At 42.3% G+C, this 25235-nt stretch overlaps 2 protein-coding genes across 9 annotated transcripts in view; one reads left to right on the top strand and one right to left on the bottom strand.

Annotated features, from left to right (window-relative positions):
* MSANTD4 (Myb/SANT DNA binding domain containing 4 with coiled-coils) lies at positions 1 to 6621 on the top strand. Of its 4 annotated transcripts, none has more exons than XM_081003955.1 (3): positions 1 to 102; positions 3920 to 4408; positions 5196 to 6621. In XM_081003955.1, exons 2-3 carry the CDS (start codon positions 3947 to 3949, stop codon positions 5769 to 5771), a joined length of 1038 nt encoding a protein of 345 aa, XP_080860081.1. In that variant the 5' UTR covers positions 1 to 102; positions 3920 to 3946; the 3' UTR covers positions 5772 to 6621. The 4 variants fall into 4 exon arrangements, with proteins under 4 accessions (XP_080860081.1, XP_080860080.1, XP_080860082.1 ...); XM_081003954.1 differs by having other exon boundaries at positions 99 to 194; XM_081003956.1 differs by lacking the exon at positions 1 to 102 and adding an exon at positions 239 to 306.
* Positions 6622 to 17057: 10436 nt separating this feature from the next.
* The window catches only part of GRIA4 (glutamate ionotropic receptor AMPA type subunit 4), a 214051-nt gene continuing 205873 nt past the window's right edge, over positions 17058 to 25235 (bottom strand). The window contains exons 14-16 of one of the 5 annotated variants that reach the window (XM_081001902.1): positions 25187 to 25235; positions 22704 to 22838; positions 17058 to 17493 (exon numbers count right to left, since the gene is read on the bottom strand). The exon at positions 25187 to 25235 is cut by the window's right edge and continues 66 nt beyond it. In XM_081001902.1, the coding sequence (XP_080858028.1) occupies positions 17329 to 17493; positions 22704 to 22838; positions 25187 to 25235 (349 nt within the window). In that variant the 3' untranslated portion in view covers positions 17058 to 17328. Of the gene's footprint in view, positions 17494 to 22567; positions 22839 to 25186 lie in introns of those variants that run through there. The other 4 variants (XM_081001901.1, XM_081001903.1, XM_081001904.1 and 1 more) reach the window with 4 other exon arrangements.

Genomic DNA, 25235 nt, shown 5'->3' with positions numbered 1-25235 from the left:
CAAAGTTGCGCGAGTTGGGGAAAGGAGGCGGTTGGAACCGTTGGGGAGCGCGAGCGGGTGGCGAGCGCGCGGCGCCGTCCAATCGGAGCGCCGCGTGGATGGGTGAGTGACAGGCGGCCTCGCCGGCGGCCGCGGCAGGCGGGTGGGGGTGGGTCAAAAGGCCGGCTGTTTGGAAGGGGGAGCGGTGCGCGCAGGTGAGTCGCTCTTGCGCTGCTGAGGGAAGGAGGGAGGGAGGAAGGAAGGAAGGGGAGGAGCCGCGTCCGCCTGTGAGGGAGCGCCGGGGTAGATCCCAGTTCCCTGGCTATGGTGTGTGTGTATGTGGGGGGGAAGCTCGGCTCTTTTCCTCCGCCTTCTCCCACCCCTGCCTCCGTTCACGCGCCGCCGCTGTTTCCCTCACGGGCTTCCTTCCCCTCTTCCGCCATCGCGCGGCGTGGCCGGGGGGCGCCAGGTGCGCAGCCTCCCCGCGCCCCACCCGCTCTACCGAGGAGAATATTCGCCGCCGACAACGCTTCGTAACATCTCCACACGTTCAAATTCAAGGCGGGGTGTGTGTGTGTGTCTTGTGTGAAGGTGAACCGCGGCGGCCCCTCATTTCCCTCGTCCCCCGAAGGAGCCCCGAGGTGGTAGAATGGGCCGCGCCGCTCCTGGTGAGGGATGCTGCCGTCTCTCTTGTCGTTGTGTTTTTGATGTTTTGTTGGATTTAAATCTCCATTCTTCCTACCAGAGCCGTTGGAGTGGTGTGCGACGTGTATAAAACACAGTGGCTGCACCAAGGACTGCCTACTCGAAAGCTAAAGCAACATCCCCGCTGGAGAGCAAGAGTTCATTTCCTAGGGCAGCTGGGGAGGGTTGCCTTCTGATACCTTATCTGCTTCTTTCATCTTCCTGTTCCTCCCCCATATTCCTTTTTTCGAATTATTCCTACATACCTGTTTGTAAACTGCTGCAAGATGGGAAATTGCACAATAGGTTCTGGGCCAAACTCTCACCCACAGTGCTTGTTTTCTCCTTACAATGAGGTGGGTTTTTTTTTAAAGGGTGTTCTTTAAAAGTAGATTGAAACTTAGTGGTTGCATCACAAGTTTATGGAGAAAGTTGGCCATTAGGGCTATGGTGAGGTGGCAACTAACTGATCAATGGCACCCAGAGTTATTTTCAAAACATTCTCCTCTGGGCACCCTGTTTCAGTCATACAAAGGCTCTCTGTTGCTCAACAACTTTGGCTGGGTGCTTCCCCTAAAAAAAGGTGGTAAAGTTCCAGCATCTCTTTTTTATATAGGAAAAAAAACCACTTTATAAGTGTCATGCAGTCAGCTAACATAGGAAACAGGAATTGATCTCAGTGGGACTTATTGAGTGGGGTTAGGATTGTGCTGGACATGATATGAACATAAGCTGATCAAAGCCCAGGCATTGTATGGCGAAGAAGGGTAGTTCATACAGGATGGATGTTGTGCTTTCTCTTCCCCCTCAGGCACTTAAAATATATATCATGTGCTTTCCCCACCTGTCTGATCATATTCACAACATAGGAAAGTATTGCTGATCACCTGTTATTCAGTGTTCTTCACAACAGTATCAGCTGCAGCCCTTACTGCCTCTTGTAATCATTTGGAGAGTAAATTAACTCATAGAGAAGAAAAACCTGCCTGGTTCTGTTTACAAAGAAGTCTGTGTGATGTAGTTAACACTGAAGGTGCATGGACAAGGTGCAGTCCTTTGCCACAATCTACTCCTGAAATCATATGGAGCCACTAGATTTTCCTGCTCAGTCAGGCGTTCTCCTGCAGCTGATGACCTTCAGGGCTACATTCCTTGGGGGTAATTGGCTGAGTGGTTTATATGTGGGTGAAGGAGCTGGAGCCCAAAGTAGGCAAGGTACCACACTTCTCTCTCACTGTTAGCCCCATTTACCACCTTCTTGCCAGCCACATTAAATGAAGCTAAGAGGTACAGACTGCTCATCCCTCTTCTAGATGTCTGGGAAAAAAAATAATTCAACCGATTTGACCAGGGCAATCTGAGATGCAATCCAAAATGGATCCATGAATTACACTTTCCCTAAACCCAAGGTTAAAATCTGGGATTGCCAGACTTCATTGGCATCATCAGTTTATTCTCACGTTTCTTTGATGCATCCCTCTGTAAGTGTACAGGATAAATTATTGGTATTTGCACACTGATCAATAGACTATTGGTAGTGGGATAAAGGTAAACTGTGAAGATTATGGTTGGATCTTGCAGCATAAACAAGTTGGAAATAAAACTTGTTGATGACATTCAATATTGACAGGTGGACTATACTAGAAAAGGAACACCAGATATATTTACAGAACATTGTGTTCTATATTAGCTGTTGCTACCCAAGAGAGAGGTGCTGGAATTGCTGTGGACAGCTCCTTGGAAAGATGTAAAGCTTTTACATAATGTGTGTACAGACTTTTCAGTTTTCATTGGCTGTTGTAGATCTGGAAAAGGTACATTTTGGTTTTGAGGAAAGGCTGTGAAGTCAGTCTTTAGTTTTGCAATTAAAGAGAGGATAGAGTGAAGAACATGAATGGATAGAAAAAAGATTGAGGCAGCCAAAACTCTGCACAGTATTCTAAATGCATTTGTGCAAGAGATTTGTATAACAGCATTACATTGGCAGTTTTATTTTCAGTTTCTTTCCTAATGATCCCTAGCATGGAATTTGTCTTTTTCACAGCTGCTGCACAATAGGTCAACATCTTCGAACTATCCACTATGACACCAAGGTCTTGTGATAGAAAATTCATGATAGAAAATGGAATACAAGGAGCTGCATTTGGGGCGGGGGGTGGAATTCTAATAAGCTTCAACAGGATGTGGAAATAGCTCATCTCTATATATGCAGCATCTGTCTCTGCTTCTGAATTAACCTCTCTTAATTTCTAAAAATCAAAAGCATGGGTATTTTTTTTGGAAGAAAGCATAACAATACCAGGAGAAAGGTTTTATAAATTTAAAAATAAAAGTTTTTCCCATAGATCATTTGGTCCTTAGCTTTTAAACAGATTTTTCTCCTCAGTGATTGTCAAAATGGGAAAGAGCTTTTAAGAAGCAAACTTGAATTGTACAGTCACACAAATGTACACATTTCAGAGCAGGCTATTGCCACATTTGCAACTGGCATATGGAAGTTAAGAACAGTAGAATAACCTTTCGGGATAAAGCCAAAGAACCATGTAGTCCAGCATCTTGTTTTCTACAGTGTTTTACCAAGTGCTTCTGGGAAGCCCAAAACCAGGTAATGAAGGCAATGGACTTTCCCTACTGTCCCAAAACCAGGTATTTATATACCACAGCAAATGGTATTTAAAAGTAAGCTACCTGGAAGTTTCCCTTAGTTGTTGTGGTGAATAAGCCATTGATAAACCTGTCATTGATATTGACTAATCCCCCTTTAAAGGCATCTAGGCCAGTGAGCATTGCCACATCTTGTGAAATCTGGTGGCTTTTGCATTCTATAAATAAAAACTGGATACCTCAAAGATTCACATTAGACAATTGATTGCCTGATGTCTTTGAAGTACTATATCTTTTTTACGAATAGCACCCACTAACACTTATTTCGAAGAGAAACCAATAGTATCTTCCATACTATCTCAATAAATATTATTACCAATTGGTTGTCTTGTCTAAACCTCTAAGGTTTCCTCCCCTTTTGTTCCTTTATTAGATGCTTTTATTTTTATTTAATTGAGCTGATTTTAGTTCATTGGTTAAAATTCAGTCTTTGCATATTTCTCGATGGCATTTACTTTCTTGGCTCTTTGCATTTATGAAAGATAAGAGGAAAAGCTGAACTACTGAAACAAGATCTCACTGCAGGAACAAGCTGAATTGCGGGGTGATTGTTAAGGAACATAGCAAATCACTAATCTCTTGTCTGCTACAGGAAGAAGTACATTGAAAGCTGAAGAAGATGAAACAGCTAAAAAGGAAAAGGAAAAGCAATTTTAGTGTTCAGGAAACTCAAACTCTACTTAAAGAAATCCGAAAAAGGAGAGAAGTGCTTTTTTCTAAACAATTAAATACAACCATTAATGAGATGAAGCGGAAGGCTTGGGAGGAAATAGCAGAATGTGTTAATGCTGTTGGTGAAGGAGAGCAAAGGACAGGGACAGAAGTCAAAAGGCGATACCTCGATTGGAGGGCCCTTATGAAACGGAAGCGACTTAATACCAACATAAAGCTTGTGGGTGCTGGCTTTCACCTTCCATCATCTGATTTGGATGATTCTCTCAACGAAGATATTGATGAGAAAATTGGATTTCCAACTGAAGCTGGTTTTGAATGGCAGAATATTACAGACTTCAGAGAAGCAGGTGGATCATTAACAGAAATAAAAGTGGAAGAAGAGGAGGAGGATCCACAGAGTTTTGAAGTAAGTAGTTCCTGCATGGTAAGTATATTTTATTTGTATGCTTCCCTTCTGTAAGATTTCCTAGCTCAGCTACTGTATAATTTCCAATCCTTAGTGACAACTCACTCTGTTGTCTCCTAGATTTGAAGCGAAATCACCTTTACAGAGCAATACTAAAATAAGGTTACCAGACGTCCCTGTTCCCAGGGATAGTCCCTGGATTTACAAATCAGTCCCCATACAAAATCCATTGAAGTTGAAAAGTGTCCCTGGGTTCATTGAAAAAAATCTGGTAACCTTATACTAAAAGCTGACTGAAGGCCCTCTGATGGGTCATTGGAAGCAGTGTAAGTGCCACTCAAAGGCCTGCTGGCAGGATGGCATTTATGGCATTGGAGCCCCCATGAGGAAAACTCTGCAGGCATAGATGTTATGCCAACAGTCTTATGCCAGTGGTGAGACCTCAACAGGGCAAGTCAGGGTAGCTAAAGAGCTGCAATATCCTCAGACCTCTTGTCCATTAGACCTGTCCCTAAAAAGGGCCAGCAGGTTTAGGAAGTAGCAGAACACCACAGGGCCCCACCCCAAGATAGGATTGCTCTGTCCATTGCTCAATCTGCACAAAGTTTGGATAACAATGAAACATGTAGGTGAGATCTTAATGTGCTCTTCCAAAGGCTCACAAAAATCTTAGTCTGAGGGCCTCTCTCAGAAGCTATATAAAGTTTCTGCCTTGCCTTTCCTACAGCTGATAGGTGTATCTTTACCTAGTGCAGAACATCATTAAATTGCTAATTGATTTTCTTAGTTTCCTATCGAGGAAGAAGAGGAGATTCTGTCCTCAGTGTTGCCAGATTCTAAAAAGGAAAGTGACCTTCCTGATTTCACTCACATCGAAGAGTTTGGCAATCTAAGCTCTGCTCAAGCTAGGCTGGCCTATGAAGATTCTCATCTGCTGATTAGCCTTGAAAAACAGAAGCTGGAGTTAGAGAAACAGCGACTGGATATAGAAGCAGAACGCCTGCAAGTGGAGAAGGAGCGCCTGCAGATCGAAAAAGAGCGGTTACGACACATTGACCTGGAGCATGAGAGGCTTCAACTGGAAAAGGAGAGGTTACAAATAGAGCGAGAGAAACTGAGGCTTGAGGCTTTGCATGCTGAGAAACCTGTGCTGGAAAATGACCCCAGCCAGTCAGAAAAACCTGCCTTGCAACCTCTGGATCTAGAAACTGAAAAACTAAAAATTGAAAAGGAGCGCTTACAGCTCGAGAAGGAGAGGCTGCAGTTCTTGAAGTTTGAATCAGAGAAATTGCAAATCGAAAAAGAACGTTTGCAAGTGGAGAAGGAGCGCCTTCGAATTCAGAGAGAAGGGCACCTGCAATGAACTTGGAGAAACCATGATTAACAATGCTGTGCTTTGTTTGTTCTTCCTCCCTTTTTTCTTTTTGAAAGGGTAGCTTGGTTTCAGTAAAAGTGTTGGATAGTCTGGTTGTCAAAGCATTTCACCATCCAAGAGAATCCTGCTTTCCATTGCTTTGATACTGTGATGCTTACATCTTGACAGTACTTCTTTTTCTGTTGCCAGAGTTGAACATTAATGTGTTCAAGTTTAAAAGAAGCTAAGGAATGGTGCTCAGTAAGTCAGTGTGCCTGTGTAAATGGAGCTTATGTGTGAAATTGCATTTCAGTGTAAGAGAAGTGTTAAATGTCCTCTTGCATTCTCTGTTGTATAGATTTGCCTCCACATTAAGCATCAAGGCTTAGCTGTATCCTGTCCTTCTTAAGAGTGTTATTCTAAATCCATAGGAGCTTTCAACACAAATTTGCATTTGATCTAAAGGAATGAGATTAAAAGTAGGCCTTATGCTTTACATAGTGTTAACCATGAAAGTAATGCCTTTAAAATGAGGTGTGTTCTTCTCTAGAGAAATGTTGAAAGGTCAGACTTTGAGGCTCTCAGTAGTTTTCCTACTCAACTATGTTTGTTAGTAGAAAAAAGAATAAATGAAGCTTCATGTATGAAAACACAGATTTCACCATTTATTTCCAAGCCAGACTTTAGAACCTCTGGCTTCTGTAGATAGCTTTGGTGGCCCACTTTGACATTGAAGTGTTTGAGCAGAAATATATCTTGTGGGATTTACATAGATTATTTGTACATGTCAGTTTATTTATATCACTATGTAATTACTTTTATTTTGCAAATAAAGTGTTATTTTTTCTTACTGAAATAAGTGTGTGACTCTACAGTGGGAGGACAATTGGGTGTGTTGCAGATTAATCTATTCCCCATTAATCAAATCATTTTAAAGAATCAAGGCTTTGAGTCTTGGTAATATTAAAGCTCATCCACTTCATCTGGCTGGTGCTTGGCCAGTACCAAAACACAAGCAAACCTGTGTAGTTTGTTTGACAGCTGGATGAGGAGCGGGACGGAGGCAGTGTGCTTTTCACTGTTGCTTCTGCCATCTGTATTCCTGACCTTCAGCTAATGAGTCAGAAACCACTAGTGGGTCATAATCTGATTCAAGGTGGGTCACAGCAGGCGCACTGTCATCATGTCAAGAGATTAAGAAATGGGTCTTCAAATAGACATTTGGGTTAAAAGTGGGTTCTAGGTGAAGGCAACAAGAATTGGACTAATCAGCCAAAGTTGTATGTCATAGGTATTACCAAATAAAGTCATACTTCAGTATATGAAGCCACTTATCCTAGTGTTCCCATATGTAACTCAAGTTTTCCAAGTGACAACAAATTCCATTGGTTTAGCAATCCTCTTCAAAACCTTAAGATGATGGGCTCTTTTTTCTGAGGCATCTTAGATCTGTGCTGATGGGAGCTCTGGTAGGTGCAACCAACATTAGTTTATTTTGGGTAAGTTTATATCCAAACAAAAAACCCATGACTGCTCACTGGTAACAGGGTAGTGTTAAAGGAATGTAGTACTTCGCTGCTGTCATTAGCAACGAGAAAGATGTGCCCATACCCTTACAAGCTGAAGATTGCTGGAGTGGCACACAATTGGTGAATGACAAGCTGCACACACAGGCAACATTTCACCAATTGTGCACTGAGATGGTGTTACTCTACCTTCCAGCAATGCATGCTGGAATAGGGGTATGGTGAAAGGGTTCCTCTGCCCCTCGGTTTTTACTTGGTGTGACAGTGTATTACACCACTCCTCCATGAACTACCACTGTTGTCTTGAGTGCCTTTGCTACTCATTGAACTCACTTTACTTCCTTGAGCAACTGGGCTGTGGTATACTGTGCCTGGTTTCCATTCCCCACCCCACCCTATAATTGTACTACTCAATCATTAGTCAGTTGGATCATAAGGCGTAGAGTTGCCAATTCATTTCATGCTGTGTAATGCAATGCTTTAAAGTCTGTAATTACATTACACAAGGCTTATGATCCATCCTGAGATAGCTTGCTCTTGATGGATAGCACCATCAAGGAGAGCAGAAGAGCTAGAATGAGATGGGGAACGAGTACAATTTTAATTTGATTCCTCTGTTTAGGAGTTTGAACACTGCTTTTCAGTGGGATAGTTATCTGCTGGATAAGAAGATTAAGGGAATAAGAACTACCAGAGTTTCACACTCTAAAAGTTAATTTAGCTGTTTTAAAGTTCTAGTTAAGAGTGCTGTTAGGTGATCATTTTCACAAATGAAAATCCATATTTAATAGAAACACAATTCATTCTGTCACAAACAAGCCATATAATCCTAGCTGAGGATCATCATACATTTTCAACCTGATTGCAACAGTCTCCCATTTGGAGTGGAGGTTCAGATAAATAATCTGGCCATGAAGTGGCCATTCAATGAGGCTTGTGCATAGGCTTCTGGTCCTTTGTAGTAGTTTGGGCATTTCCACTGATGTTTACATTGGAGCCTGCTGATTGCCATTACAGTGGTACCTCAGGTTAAGTACTTAATTCGTTCCAGCGGTCCGTTCTTAACCTGAAACTGTTCTTAAACTGAAGCACCACTTTAGCTAATGGGGCCTCCTGCTGCTGCCATGTCGCCGGAGCATGATTTTTGTTCTCATCCTGAAGCAAAGTTCTTAACCCAAGGGGTGGCGGAGTCTGTAACCTGAAGCGTATGTAACCAGAGGTACCATTGTACTTGTTTTTCAAATGAGTGGTACAGGGTGAGTTTACATCATAATTTCTATATTAACAGAATATATCCTTACCAGTAGAATGATGGAAACATCTGTCTCTAGGCATGGATGGATGGATCTCTGCAACTTGTTTTCTCTTACCACCCTAGGCAAATTATTAAGCAGTGGATTTCCCAGGGCATGATAAACCCAGCAATGACTTGAAGGCAAACAGAGTTCGAACCCATGAAGAACTAAGGCCTTATATGAATAATAATTTGCTAATAGTAGTTATAACTACCATGGTTGATGGGATATTCAGTGATGCCCAAATATTTTCATATATGGACACTGGCAATTATATGCCACCAGTTATCAATGGAAGCCAGTGTGGTGTAATGGATAGAGTGAAGGCTGAGATGCCGCTGAGACTTGTGTTTTGTGGCTCAGAAATTTTGATTTCAGGGACTTTTACCATTTAAAGAGGTGAACATTGATTATTCTCTGACTCTAAGCTGGAGAAAAATGCAGTTCCTTCTCTCTCTAATATACTCATCACACAATTCCTGCTATCCACCATCCAGACACCCATATCCCAAGATTGATGCTCTGGCATAGTATGTGGGAAACAGCAAAAAGGAGGGAGTTCTCTGTACCTTGCAGGTGCCCAACTGAGAAACAACTTTCCTTCTTTCCTTTCTCCTGTTTGGTACCAGAACAATAGCAAAGCAAGAGGGTGGGAGGGGAAAAGAACGAGTCAGAATAAGTTTTAAAGTCCATCAGACTGTGGGGTCTGTTGGCTTGGCAGGGTCCAAATTGATTTAGATTGTATAGGCTTATGTTGAGCTGTTTCCCCATTTTTTGAGGTGGGGAATAGCTTGGTTTGCTCTGAGCCATTCTGCAACATGGGAGCCCACCTATTGCTAACAGAAACATGAAACATGAATCTCTATTTGTGAACTTGGACCAGTTGCTATCTCTTGACCTCATCTCTTGGATGTGAAGAGAAAATGGGGGGGGGGGGGAATCTGCACTACCCCGAGCCCCTGAACCCCAGTGGATGGGACAAAAATATAAGCAATGCATACATATCGTCTCCAGTATTTATTGTTGCAAAACACAAAACACTATCTGCTAGAAGCACATTAGATGATTATCCACATAATGGAACTACTGTGTGTCAGAATAGCTCCTTAGTGAGGTAATTCACCACCGATAATATTTTGCTTCATACATTGGGCCCAAGAGCTAAACTGATATGTGCTATGCTATATTTTTTGTTTTAAAACTCGGGTGTCTATAATCCTGCTGAAAACATCAACCCTTTCAAAGCCCTTTCATCTTGGTGAAAAATAAATCACCTTGGAGAGCCAATCTTAGAAGTCTTTACATTTTAATATTTGCTGCTAATGAATGCTGATGTCTTAGATTGCCCTGGAGCCTGAACCACTCTATTTATTCACAGAGCAGACTTTGAATAGCTGACAGCAGAGGTATTTTGTCTGCAGCATTCTGACAGCCTGCTTCCTTTCAAGTCTAAGGAAATGTGGGAGAAACTCACATCTCAAGCACCCATGTCAATCTGGAGCAGGACTATGTAATATGACATTTACACCTGAGCGAGTTATGAATCCAGCATATTGATTTAGCACACCCACTCATGCTGGGTAGGATGGAAAGAGTTCATGCATATATGAACCAAAGATACAGTAGCACACACGGCAACCCCACAGTATATATGCAGTGTGTGATGTGAACGTTGTGTGAGTACAAAGTAGGCCCAATTGATGCAATACCTTCATAATGGTTAACTTATCCCAGAGCCTTTAGGGGAACTGAATTTCTCTAAAGCAAGAACTGCTATGTAAAATATTAATACTTTAAACAGATGCAAATCCCAACTCCTCACAGCCGTTCCTAGTTTTAGAAAATGTTTTTCCCTGGGTAAATGTTGCTTCTCACTTAGCGTGACAATTGGCAATGTATGTGTCCACTTCTGCTTTAATGCAAACTTCCTCTACCCCAAAACCAAATTAATTCAACTCTGGGCACCGTACACAGCAGTCCTTGTCTTGCTGCCACCCTAGAAATCTGTATACAAATATATCGCTATGGTGGTATTTTTTATATTTATTGTATTTAGCGGATGTGGGTGGCGCTGTGGTCTAAACTACAGCCTGTTGGGCTTGCCAATTGTAAGGTTGGCAATTAGAATCCCCACGACAGGGTGAGCTCCCATTGCTCTGTCCCAGCTCCTGCCAACCTAGCAGTTCAAAGCCTACCAGTGCAAGTAGATAAATAGGTACTGCTACGGCAGAAAGGCAAACAGTGTTTCCGTGCGCTCTGGTTTCCGTCATGGTGTCCCACTGCACAAGAAGCAGTTTAGTCATGCTGGCCACATGACCCAGAAAGCTGTCTGCGGACAAACATCGGCTCCCTCGGCCTGAAAAGCGAGGTGAGTGCTGCACCCCATAGTTGCCTTTGACTGGACTTAACCATCCAGGGGTCCTTTACCTTTACTTTTTTACCTTATTTATTATAAGCACTTGTCTCGGTAGTGTTAAACTAGCAGGCTTTTTAGCTGAACAGAGCTCTTGTCCAGAGAGGCTCGAAACAAGGCAGCAGCTTGCAGCCTTTTTCTATCAGGCTCTGCTTGGATTTATCCAAAAGTTTAAATCTAGCATGCAATCCTTGGAAGAGAGGAAATTATTATATAGGAGTCAACATTAGAAGTTAACTGAAAATGGTAGCCCTTGAAAAGATTTATAATGAATTGCAAAAAATATTGAAATATACATTTATAAAGAAACCAGAGGCCTTTCTTCTTGGAATAACAGGTTTGGAATTGCCCAAGAAAGATGTTAAATTATTTTTGTATGCCACAACTGCTCCTCGTATTTTGTTAGCTAAAAAGTGGAAAACCCAAGAATTACCAATGATAGAAGAATGGCAAATGAAGATGATTGATTTTTTGGAGCTAGCCAACCTAACCGGAAGAGTCCGCAACCCGAAGGAGGAGGAGTATCAGGAAGAGTGGATCAAATTTAATGATTATTTAGTTAAATATGTTAAGTTAACTGAAAACAGCTTGCAGATACTTAATTGGTTTAGGATTTTATTTATGTTAAGTGATGAATTAATATGTTTAATTCTATAATGTGAAGATTTAAGGATGTTCATGTTTAAGTTAAATTTCATAAGAATTGGGATTTGGAAAACCGTTAAAAGGACATGCAATGAAATTCAACCAAGGGGAAGCGAGGAAGTCACTTAAAAAAGTTAATAAGTGTAATTTTCAATAAGGCTATGATTTATGTTTGTTTGTCTTGTGTGTTTGTTTGTTTATAATATTGTGAAAACCAATAAAAAAAATTTTTTTTTGGGGGGGGGGGAAATGGTAGCCCTTGAGTTTTACCTGTCTCGCCTCTGCAATGTGTCGTTCAGTTTGGCTTTGTTCCTGACATCCTGACATGGAGCTTTCTCCACTTCACACTGTCTGTGTCATTAACTAGGTAGTGGCATAAGGACCTGAAATGTGTTAAACTGCTCATTTCTTTTGTGGGGAGGGATGTTGCTGCAGTGAAATGAAATGACTGCCTTGTGCCCTCTCCTCCCCACCCACCCCAAAATCACATCTCCCATATATACATATTGCTTGACAGAACACATATGTTACAAATATTATAATGCACAGATACACAAAATTATATATACAAATAAAGCAAATGAAAAATGAAAATAAAACAAGCTGGACAAACTACAAGCATCTTGTGATGTTTGACATGATGTTCTCTGCGTGTCTCCAGATCTATCCCCCAAGTCGTCCTCCCCAATCTTTTCCTCATCCACTTGTGTTGAGTCACTCTCCTTCATCTTCCCCATATCTCCACTATATAATATCTCTTATTTTGTACCACGCCCAGGACCCAGGCTACACATTGCATCTTCTAACAGAGGGATGTTGCTCCTGAACTTCTTAGGGAGGTGGAACTACTAAGAGGGTCTCCTCTGCTGCTTAGGGCTATAAGCAGTAAGGTGAGGACCTTGAATTGAACCAGAAACCAACTGGCAACCAATGCAGCTGGTTTTAAACAGGGATTGTGCTTTTGAACTATAATTCCCATCATTCCGGACTACAGGACATGCTGGGTGGTGCTGATGGGAGTTGTAGTGCAGCAACATTTGGAGGACCACAGATTTCACATCCCATAAATTGCTCTATGGAATAAGGCACGGGTGGGGAAACCTTTGGCGTCAGGGGCTTTCTGATTTAGGAAAGGTTTCGTATTGACTCCTGCTGAGCTGAGCAGGGTTTAACCCTCTGGGTGGAGGGGGATTAAATCCTGTTGCCTTGGCTGCATCCACAGCCCACACAGAATTGAATTTAGCCCATCAGCTGACAGCACCCATTCATTGGAGTAACCTCAGCTGATTGACAGGTGGAAAAAAAATGGCCTCATGGACCAAACTGGAACGGCTGATGGACCCAGATCGTCTAGTGGTAAAGGATCCCAACTATTATACCAGGAAGGAAGGATTTGCCACAGAGTTTTACCCCAGTTTGGACAGTATATCTGTGGTACATGCAATATATTTCCTGGCACTTGTAATTCCCTAACTACTGCTATCTCTTTTCAGTCTAATGCAGATTGTAAGTCTCCTAAACAAGGACTTGACTGCTCTGCGGGGAGGTTTTAGAACACTATTAATATTATATCAAAATCAAATAGTAGCTAGAATGGTAGCAACTGTATGTTTGACCTATACTGCAAATGCAGTATGCAAATACAGAAAGTATGGAAAAGTCCCATTTTCCAAGGAATCTCATAGCATATCCTTTCACCCTTCAGTGTTAAGAAGGTGAGGAAGATTTAGCTCAAAATGGAAACAACTTTTGTTATAAATTTGCAGCACTGTACAGAAACACAAAATAGCAGCATCAGAAGCAGTTTTTAATTCCAAAGTTGTTGATGTGTGCATACCAGCAGCTGCATGGATTTGAGGAGTGTTTCTCTGACCCAAAGACTTTGATAAGAGCATGTCCTGTTTTGCTTTTTCAGATGTTGCAAGCAGTGGCCTTAGAGGGCTAATACCACAACATTTGAGGCACTGCATTTGTGCTGAGAGCAGCAGAAGATCTGCCTCATTTGTTACTCTCATACATCTTTACAATAAAACATGAAAGAACTATTGTCATCCACAAATGTTTTCCAGAACGGGCTTCCACGGGAGGGTGGGGTGGGGAGAGAGAGCGAGAGAGAGAGAGAAAGAAAGAAAACTTACATTTTGTTGAGTAAAAATAAAACTAATTACCTGAATGGACTGCCATTATGGAAATACATCATAACCATAATTTCTAAAGTTTTGTGTCTGTAAGATGGCTTGCTATGGACTTTGCTCGTGTGACATTGCAATCTTGTGATCTGAATAAAAATATATTAATGATGCTACCAAAACAGTTGGTTATTACGTGGAGCCTGAAAATGGCACGCCTGTATCAAGTTCTTCCACTCCTGTACTGTGTAGTGCTACCTATCATGCTGCTCTCCATATCTGTTTCCCAAACTGCTTTTTTCTTCAATGAAGCCCATCCCTCTGACCAACCTGGCTTGGTGTAAGGGTGTAGTTCTGCCTCCAGACAACTATCCATGCAAGCGAAGGGAGAAGAGGTCTTGGAGAGGTGGAATCTTACACCTTTAAAAGTTTTTCACAGCCCCAAAGTTTTGTTTTTCCATGTCCCTTGTTAGAACTGCTGTATGTTTCTTTATGTTTTGGGATGACAGAATTTGGAGTAATTTTGGGAGCTTCCAAGAAGTACTGCTAGCTGAATGTGTTGTCATTTTGGCATTCTGGAACGTAGCATTCCAACCTGCAGAGGGTTTCACAAACAGCATGAAGACCTACAGTCTGCACAAGTTTTTCCCTTTGGACGTTACGAGATGTACCAACGACGACATGCAGAAATGTCTGGGGGGTTTGGCTTGGATGTAAGGACTGAACTTGCTGTTAGTTGTCTTGGAGAATTAGCATTGGAAATGTAAAACCATGTGGGTCTCCGAAGAAACTTGGTTCTATATAATTCAAGCAGAGGGGTGGGGAGATCCTGAATTGGGCATCAGAGTTCATTTTTCATATTCCACTATTCTTGCAGGGATATATCAATTACTAGCCCAATGCAGGATTTATTAACAGCACAGTTCTTCCTTGGGTTGTACAAAGGGAAAAGAAAGAAAGGCATGGATCCCCTTCAACCCATGCTCTTTTTCTGCTAGACCAGGAGGCAGGGATCGGAAGGGCAGAGGGCATTCATATTACCCCAATAATCCAATAAGAGAATTAGGTGGTTCCTGCATTTTGTGTCAGGAGACATAGAACAGCCTTTACTTAAGCTACGGATTTGCTGGTGAGAAGAGGGGGAAACTGTTACAAACAGAACACAAAAACGGTGCATGCAGATGTACACAAACTGAGTAGTAAATCCATCGCATAAGTGCATGTTGTTTAGATGTGCAATTTCCCTTCCTGGATTGGGGTCAGGGGAAGCTAGTTTTCAATTTCCAGCAAAATCTGGCTTCTCATATTGCTGAATGACTGACAACTAACCCATCTTCCTCTCCCTCCCTAAGACAGAGTCTCTCTGTGTGTGTTTTTATAAGTTGCAGAATACACATTTAATTGAATCAAGGTACCTTTGGTCCTTTTTTAAAAAAGAAAAGATAGGTAGCCCTACTGAACCATAGGGAATCAAGACAGACTACCAAATCAGTATTGGAGTCTCTGACCAATATGTCCATCAAGTAGGTTGTGATAGCAAGGGAAGCTGAGCTCAAACTGTAGCAGGGGGAAATATGGATCCAGTCCCAATTTGCATGCATGCTTGTCTTGGGATAAATGACAAAAACAACCAACCCATTCCATTAATAAGCAGTGTCTGTGTGGCCAGAAAGAAAGATAGCTCAGTAAAGTGAAAAATTCTTTTCCCCGAGTCTTGGATAGAAGCAACCAAGGGGCCACACATCAACTGTGAATGTTTTACGTAAATCCAAAATTTCACAACAGTCCCTGGCTGTTAGTAGCTGCCACCTGCCTGCCGCAGCTCAGTCGTAGAGCACCTGGGTTCCAGGTTCAATCCCTGACATCTCCAGGCTGGGAGAGACCCGTGCTTGAAACCCTGGAGAGCTACTGCCTGCCAGTGTAGACAATACTGGGTTAAATAGACCAAGAGTCCATTTAGAAGTCCTACTTTGTGACTGCCTGCCTTATTTTGGGGCTTTGCAAATGATGAAATCCTGCACATGTGCAGCCAAAAGTCAAGAAAGTGGTTTAGGGACCAGATCCTCAGCAGGGTGTGGACTGTGCCTCATGACATCTCAGAAGCCAGGGAAATTGCTGAACATAGTTTCCAGTGCTCAGCGGTGGGCTTCAGTGCCTTACAAAGCCTCCCCCATGACAAGCAGAAGCAGAATATATTATGCAAAACAGAAAGCAAAAAGCTGAATAGACTATGCAATAGTTGAGTCACCAAGCACACAAGCATAACTTGCATAATGTATGCAAGATACAGAATCACACATTTTTGCTGTTGCGGGATTTGGATTCCCTCAGAGGAGATTTATTTTTAAAGCACAGGATACATATATCCCTGCCTGCTGTACATAGGATTATTATGCTGGAGTGAACCAGTAGCAAAGTCAAGAACAGTCCATTGCTTCTCTGGCCAGAAACTCAAGCCCGGCCACACTTCTTGGCGTCAGAATGCAAATTTGTCTCAAATACAGTTTGCCCTCAGCTCTATTGACCTGTTGGGAACAGCATTCCTGATAGTCAGAAAACAACTCCAGGTCAGCAGGTATTAAAAGAACGGTTGTTGTTTTATTCTTTTTTGGTGGGTACAAAAACCACAGTTTCTTACACAGAACAAGATTATAAATAATATCAGTAACATGAGTGACCCGTAGTCTCTTTTGATTCTATACTGCAGACTGATGGTGTTCTCTAAACTTATTTGTTGGTTTCTTGTAGTTAGACAGATGCAAATCCATGGAACACGGAATGATGGGACAGAATGAGGATGACCAACAATGTTTATAAAAAAAAGTCTCTGAATTTTATTACAGTGATGACATTTTATATCAATTATTGCAATGAGTTGTTCCCTAAGATGGTTAGAAAAAAGAATTGTGTTGTCCTCTACTGAATTTACATCCGTTAAAAAGCAAGCATGTTTCAATATTCCTCTTTATTCCCCCAAAGAAAAAAGTAATTAATTTCTTTTCTTTTATTTTTTCACAGGATTTACATATTTATTTTCTTATCACAGTTTAGTGACTTGTTTCCACAGCCGGACAGTCTTCCCACTGTATAATGTTGATCGTCGGGAAACACAGGTAAGCATGTTCATTGACTTCTATAGCAGTTGGTTCTCCACGTTGCCTAGACAAAGACCAAAAGGTAGCCTTTTCCTCTTGTGTATTCTTCACAGTTTTAATGCGCTAAATTGGCAAGTCCTATTAGTTGGTGTTTTGTTTTTTTAAAGTCCGCTCAAGTGAAATTTGTCACTGTTAATATTCCTGTCCCAACCCCGCCTCCCCCCAACAAAACTAAATTATGATTTTCTTTTCCTGATATAAAATCTGAGTTTGGGTTTCCGAGCTGAGACCATGCACACACATTTGCTGCTGCTGATGTCTGGCATGCCAGGATGCCCTTCCCATGCTCAGCCCATTTCTAAGTTCATCAATGACATTTCCCCGTGTCGTGTTACAGTCCATGCTGTATTCCCGTCAGTCACTGACACAGTTTAATTAAGGCACTCGGATATTTTTTTGGTTTTTATGGTAGGTCTGATGCAATTACCGCCAATCCCGAACTTTGTCTAATTGCAGTTCCACTGTGTACAGCCTTTGGGCAGTCGGGAGTCAGAATGCGTCCGTTTTCTCCCATGCTCCCTGTGATGGATAATCTGGCTTTGTTTCGTATGGCTTCAGAAAAGGTCAGCTGGGAGGCAGGAGAAAGGACAGAAAGGGAGAGAGGGAGAAGAAGAAAGGGAGGAGGCAGAAAGGAAGTGTTACAATATTTCTGTTCCCCAATAAAACCAGTGCACAGCAAACACCAAAAATATCTAGGTGTAGACATCTGCATTATCACGTTAACTGTTTATATAATAATATAGATATAAGAGCATTTAACACACTCTTTTAAAAATTAATAATAATAATCAATGCTCTAAAAGAGATCAAACCGGAGGTTCTTGTTCTGTTAAAATTTAGTAAAAGTCAAATCTCTGTGGGCAAGTGTAAAATGTTACTCAGTTGCCCAGTTTTCCTAGGAATCAATCTCATGTTCCTCCCCGCCCCTCCAAATCCATTTTCATGTATATGTGATAGCAGTAAGGCTCGGAATTTTCTCACAAATTCGCTCGTAAATCTGAAGTCTTGTCAAGCTGATATCATCTAGTTCACTGCATTTTTTGAATAAAAAAAGTTACAGGCTTTCTGTATATTTAAATGAAAATCCAGCCAAAGTTAAGCCCCTTTTAGCCCCATTGATTTAAATGAAAACAAAATCCAAATATATGCTTATCTCCACAGAAATAAATGGGACTTAAAAGTGTTTGACTTTAGCCGAATTCTTCCTCCCTTCCTTTCCACTTCTACCTTGATTTCCTTTCAGTTAAAATTAAGGCAAGTTGCAAATACTTAAAAGGCTAATAAAAACAACAGCTGTAAAAAAAAAAGGTATATACATAATGTTAATAATTCAAACTCTGTCTCAAAGGCCTGTTTAAATAAAAAAATGGTTTAGACCTGCCTGGGAGTAAACGCCCTCCTCTGAACTCAGTGGGTCTTACTTCTGAGCAAACATGCATAGAATTGCACTCCAGGGCTGGAATCCTATTGGGGGTGAGGTTTGAGGTTTCAGAATGCCAAATCCATGGCAGGCTTTCTTTTAGAAAGAAGCATCTCATTCTTTGCAATTTCTTTTTCTTTTTTTTTAAAGGCCCATTGATTTGAAACGGGACATTGGCACCACTAAGTTTTGCTGGGCCAGGGCCAAACTCTCCAATAAAATGAGTTTGTTTGCTGAAATCGTGGCAATAATCTGGGCTACACGTGGCATGCCATGGGACAAGAGCAACACACACACACACACACACACACACACACACATATAAAAGGCCCAAAGCAGGACATTTATGGTGGATTAAGACAATCCCACCCCTCTGCAGTCACTGAGATTGTCCCGAGAGCACCAGCTATAAGGGTTTGGGTTTTTTTGCATTGGGTGGTGCCTACAAATGGGCCAGTGACCCTCCTTGACTTTGTATGCAGCGCATTGGAGGGAAATGCTTAGCTTCTGGGGGAAGCCTCCTGAATCGACCTTGAAAAATGGAACATAGCAAAAACAGATAGTTGACAAAAATGTGGGACAAAAGGAACATGGCTGACATATCTCTTTGCTTTTTGAGGGATAGGGGAACCTCTGGACCTGGCTGCAGATGCACCCTTTTCTTGCCTGAGACCTGAGTAAAGCTTTATTAGATTCATTTTATGGTGTTTCTATAATCACCTACATCAACACAAATCTCAAAGTAAGCGTACAAAGGTGAAAACAAGCAAACAGATTAAAAGCCATTTAAAACAGAAACACCAAATCACAAGGAACATGGAAAGATAGAGAGCTACTAACCAGGGAAAGGCTAAGGAAACTGAAATGTTTCTGCTAAAGGATGGAACCACCCAACCATTGGCGCCTTATTCATTACTGGACAGGTGAATTCTACATAATCCTAGTTATAGATGAAGCAATGGGTGGGGGGTTTAAAGTGCTTTTTGTTTCATTAATTAGAGAGGTTATATGATACAAAGGTTGCTTCCGGACAGCCTGTTCATTGGGCATTCTTCCTGAATTGTTTAGATGAGGTTTGTAGGGAGATTAGAAGACATTGTCTTTGTATGGAGTTATTTGTTCTGAACTGTTTGCAGGAGGGTTAGATAGTGTGCTCTGTCACTCTCCTTATTGCAAAAAGTCTGATTTTGGGCAGAAGCCAGCTTGTTTTGCAAGACCAAAATCAATTTGCCCTCTGCCTTTCTGTCTCACTACTCTTAAGAAGCTACCTTTGGAACAGCCTTCATGTAAAATGGTTATGAAGGATGTCATTCACTACGTTACCCAGTGTCCTCTATGTAAAAATCCTCATGAAAAATATCTGGGATTCGCCACATAATTCCCCCCCCACACCAAGTGAGTTTGTGTGCTTTTTGCTGCCGTGCGTTAAAAATGGCTTAGCACCTTGCACAAATGGGACGCGGGTGGCGCTGTGGGTTAAACCACAAAGCCTAGGACTTGCCAATCAGAAGGTCGGCGGTTCGAACCCATGCAATGGGGTGAGCTCCCGTTGCTTGGTGCCTGCTCCTGCCAACCTAGCAATTCGAAAGCACGTCAAAGTGCAAGTAGATAAATAGGTACCGCTCCGGTGGGAAGGTAAACGGCGTTTCCGTGCGCTGCTCTGGTTTGCCAGAAGCGGCTTAGTCATGCTGGCCACATGACCCGGAAGCTGTATGCTGGCTCCCTCGGCCAATAAAGTGAGATAAGCGCTGCAACCCCAGAGTCGGTCACGACTGGACCTAATGGTCAGGGGTCCCTTTTTACCTTTACCTTGCACAAGTGGAGCTGCTGCTGGAGAAACAGAAAGAGGAAACTTTCAAGAACACAGAAAGGTTTTGAAAGCCACGTTCCCTCTTAAATTGTTTCTGGCAGAAACAAAAGGTAACAGACAAATGGGCAAGGAAACCTTTTTGGAAAGGGAATCTATACTTTCCCACTCCATGTGCTCCAAGCCCCCTCCCACGTCTTCTTCACCCCCCTCCTGGAAACCCACCTATTTCTCGGTGCTTTCCAGCTACAGTGACCACACGCCAATCTCTGGTCATACTGTGTTTGTTCTGCATTGTATGGTTCTGTTGTGTATCGGCTGTGCCTTTTGACTGCATTCTCCTTGGGGCAGGGGCCTGCTATTTGACAGGCACACTTTGCCTGCTGTGCAGTGCCGTGCGCGCCAGCACTGCATGAATAAAAATAAAAATAATAAATAGAATGCCTTTCTTTTTAAAGTTTGAGGTGGCAAAATAAAACGCTTAACATTTACAAGCTTACACCTAAGCTTTATTTGCTCTGTGTTTGTTTGTTTTTTAATTGCCATATTACTGGTCTTGTGGGTATTATTAAGGTGTACAGTCGTACCTCAGAAGTCGAAGAGAATCCCTTCCGGAAGTCCGTTCGACTTCCGAAATGTTCGACTTCCAAAGCGCAGCTTCTGATTGGCTGCAGGAAGCTCCTGCAGCCAATCGGAAGCCACTGAAGCACCGTCGGATATCCGGCTTCCAAAAGAATGTTCGAAAACCAGAACAATCACTTCCAGTTTTCAAGCGTTCAGGAGCCGGAACGTTCAACTCCCAAGGCGTTTGGGAACCGGGGTATGACTCTACTGAGATGTGTGTGTTTTAGGACCCACCCTATTCCTGCGATTTGCTTTAACTGTTTTAATCCTGAATTTTAAATGGTTGTAACCTGCCCTGGGACCTGCTGATGATCATCACCCTACTATGCACATCTACTCAGAAGTAAGCCCCATTGACTTCAATGGAACGTATTTCCAGCTGAATGTGTACGTAGGATTTGAGCATTTGTACCTTACTACAGTTTTGACAATCCTAAATATTTCTGGCTCAAAGATGAAGGGGGATAAGAAAGAAGACAATCAGTGCACCTGTATGCTTTCCTAAGAGCAGCCACTTTCTTTCCTTTAGCCCTGAGTAGCTCTCCTGCTTGTGACAAACAGGGCACTCTTTTTCCATGAGCAAAAGCTGCAGTTTTGTTTGCCACCCTGTACTGAAGAATTTTGCCGTGGCCTTCCAAACTGCATGCTGCAAGGCACGTCAGTTTCAGCTCGTTGGAGGGAAAGTCTTCTTGCAAATGCAGGAAAACTAACTAGCAGCACAATCATATGCATGTAGACTCAGAAGTAAGCCACATTTATTAAGGAGATGCTTTTGTTTTTTTTAAAGAAAAACATTGTGAAGCCCTGCTGGATCAAAGCAATGGTCCATCTGGACCAGAGCAAAGGTTCATTTAGTCCAGCATTGCTATTTTCCTTATTAATCGGTTGCCTCTTGGGATATGTACAAGCACAGCATGAAGACATTAGCCTTCTCCTGTTGCTGCTCCCAAGCAGCTGGTCTTCAGAGGCATGCTGTCTCTGATCCTGGCGGCTGCATACAGCCTTATTGACCAGTAGCCTTTGATAGATTTATCCTCTGTGAATTTGCCTAATCTTTTAAAGCCATCCGATGAAGAGGCAGTCACCACATCCTGAGGCATCACCTGCCTCAAATTTGTTACAAACGTATTCCAATGGAACGTATTCCCAAACAAGTAGGGAAAGGATTGCGCCAGAACTCACTAAACAGACTATCTACAGAGAACATCCAAGAACAGAAGAAAGCGAATTCCTCAAAACCAGGTGCACCAAGCCTGAGTCTTGATCCTCCTTCATATATAAAGCACCTAGATTTTTTTTTTGAAAAGCCATCTTTTCTTATGTCTGCCTAGGATCTTGCTTGGCCTCATCCTTCCTCCAGAAATATAAATGTTCACCATGAAATCTAAAATTTCAAATAATAATAATAATAATAATAATAATTTATTATTTATACCCCGCCCATCTGGCTGGGTTTCCCCAGTCACTCTGGGCGGCTGTAGACGTCCCTGCAGATTTTTAAAATATATATTTTTAAAACCCATTGTATCCAATATATTTCTGTCTATCTATATATATATATATCTTGATGCATTTTTTAAAAATAAAAAGCACAAAAAAACCACCCCTTGCAATGCAGATGTCTATTAGCAACATATAGGAAAGTATACTAAACATCTGCAGCCAAAATTAACCGAACCGTTTGTTTGTTTTTCCAAAAGAGGAAGCTCTCTCGATAAGCAAGCAGTTACCACCACTGGACAGACAGGGCACAAGACCGCATGACAAGATGATGATGCACCAGCCACTCACTGTAGTAGGGCCCTAAGTCCTACCCCTAAATTTTAACACTCTCGGTTCCATATACGTTGTAACCTTCTCTATAAGTTGCTAAATTCTGGGTATTCTGCGAGGAAGTTGGATTAAAAGTCTGTGCACTCTTTGCCACCTTCATTCTCTTCGCCTCTGCCCTGGATTTGTAACAGAACTCTATCAAAGCCACCAGCATAGCCAGGCCCAGGCCTCCAACCAGAATGTAGAAGACGCCCGCAACATTGCTGAGACTCAGGGCGCTCGTCTTGTCCTGGGGAAACAAAAAGGGGTGTGCGTGTCAGATCAGAGGCGCCAGGCGGCCGGAGAGCAAACAAACAAAACAGTACGGTACAAGTACAGAGGCATAAGCGACGGCTTCATTGAAATACACGGGGAAAGGGAGGAGGGGAAGACAGGCACTGACAAACGTCTTCCGAGATAATTGGCCTGCCCTGGCTTGCAAAACAAACATACGTATATAAGCAAACAATTTGTTTTTAGAAGCAAAATGCTACGAAAGATTACATGTGCTTAACCAATACTTTCGGATGCAATTAGCCCCTCGGTAATGAACGGCGGTGAAATAGTCTACCACAATTAACCGCAGCGTCAATAAAGCATATCTATCCTCTCTCGACTTGATGTTTAATGGTGGCCTGAACATGGGGTCGTTAGAGGATCATTAAGTAGCCTAAGTGATCTATGGCATGGCTCCTTTTAGGATAAATATGCTCCGATATATTTATTTGGAAAAGAACACACCAGACCGGTCTTCCAACTGCTGGTTAAATAAAAGGCTAAATGTCCGTTACATTTAAATCACTTTTTAAAATTCAGGCAAACAAATTTCCTGTCACAGCTCCCGAGCCTCGTGTAGGATGTGAGCTAGGAGACAAATGAGTCTTTCCTCACGAAGAACAGCCTTCCTACTATACTGTTAAAGGAGAAAGTTGCCTGGTTTGGGAAGGACTTGCAATATGGTGGAGAGGGAGAGGGGCCTGGAACATTGGAAATTCAGGGAACAGTCTCGCTGCATCTGCACAAGTCCACAAACAAGCGTAGCAGCATGCTCTGGATCGGGACCACTGGCTTGCCTGGTTCTCTCAGGGTTGTTGTTTAAAGTACTTATTGTTAATATCAGAGGAAGCGGCCTTGTATTGATTCAGACTTGGTCCACCTGGGTCAGTGTTCTGCACTGACTGGCCGTGCTCAGGTGTTTCAGACAGGACTCTCTCTTAGTTCTACCATGGCAGAGATTTAACATGGGATCTTCTGCATGCAAAAGAGATGCTCTGCCAATGAGCTATGACCTCTTCTCACCAAGGGATTGCAGTGCTGATGCGGTAAATTGTTAGATACGTAATTTTTTAAAAATCCATTATGTTTTTAATTTAAGGCATTAATCTTAGTGTTAAGTAAGCATTTCAAATTGGTGGAGGCTTTCCATCCTGTGAGTTCGTGTGGCCACAATTCACTGCCGATTTGAATGAGCGAATGGCATGAACGCGAGACTGCACACTTGACATTTCAGGATTTCAGAAAGATGCATGTAATTGTACATCATAATACTTTAGACTTTTTTAAAAAAGGATTTGACATTATACCGCCCATTGCTATACTCCTAATTAAGCAATTTATGCAGGCATGCCTGTAGAAATAAACACTTATTAAAAAATGGGCTGAGAGTAAGACATAATTTTTTTTATTCTGTGCTATGTGGAATTCGCACACCATGATGAGCGCCGAGTTCAGTTGCTGAAATAGTTTAATTTAAAGATGCATTATTCAATGTTCCAACTAATGGCTGGGCAGGTGTAGGATGAACATCTTCCCATGTTGTTCATGTTGTGCGGGGGTGGGTGGGGGTGGGATGGGCGAGGAACGTAACATTTTAATCTGCCTCCAAACTTGTTAGATTTGCAAAACACCGTCAAGAGAGATGGCCTTCCTTTTTAAAATGTGGAGTGGCAGGAGTCAAGTTGACATGGAGGTACTGCCAGATGTTGGTGGGGTGAAGGTCCACCAGACATGATCAGGGTTACAGTATATTAAATATAACACAATGCAATATAATCTGCAGATCTTGCAATCATTTCTAAAACTGATCAACAGGACCATTCTGAACCTAAGTGGTTCAAGTTGGTTAGAGCGTGGTGCTGATAACCCCAAGGCTGCAGGCTTGACCCCTGTATATTCCTGCATTGGACTAGATGATCCTCAGACTCCCTTCTAACTCTACAATTCTATGTAAGTCCATCAACAGAAGACCTTTTAGAAAAGCATGTTCAGTGAGTGCTCCATAACTGAGGTGCTACCATGCCCTTGTATAAACCGGAGCATCTTTTTTTAAAAAGCAAGTTAAGGGTTTGGCATTTGGGGACATGCCTGGGATGAAGCTGGTGTTGAAGGGCTTTAATTAATGCTTTGACTATGTGTTGCATTTCTCATGCAGGGTTTACAAATCCAAGCGACCACTTCATCTTGCCCCCCTGGGGTTGGGAGGGAAAGGATAAGCGCCTTCTGCGCGGTGCCTGTTCAATAGCTCATTTATTTCCATTCCTACGTGAACATTAGCTCCCTCGTGAACACAATAGCGGGTCCCGAACTGCAGCGACTGACCTTGCTTCCAGAGTCCTTGGGTCCACATTCCCCTTTATCGTACCACCAT

The sequence above is a fragment of the Podarcis pityusensis genome (assembly GCF_964106645.2).
Source record: "Podarcis pityusensis genome assembly, chromosome: 4".
NCBI lineage: Eukaryota > Metazoa > Chordata > Lepidosauria > Squamata > Lacertidae > Podarcis > Podarcis pityusensis.
This window is presented reverse-complemented; position numbering and strand designations above follow the sequence as displayed.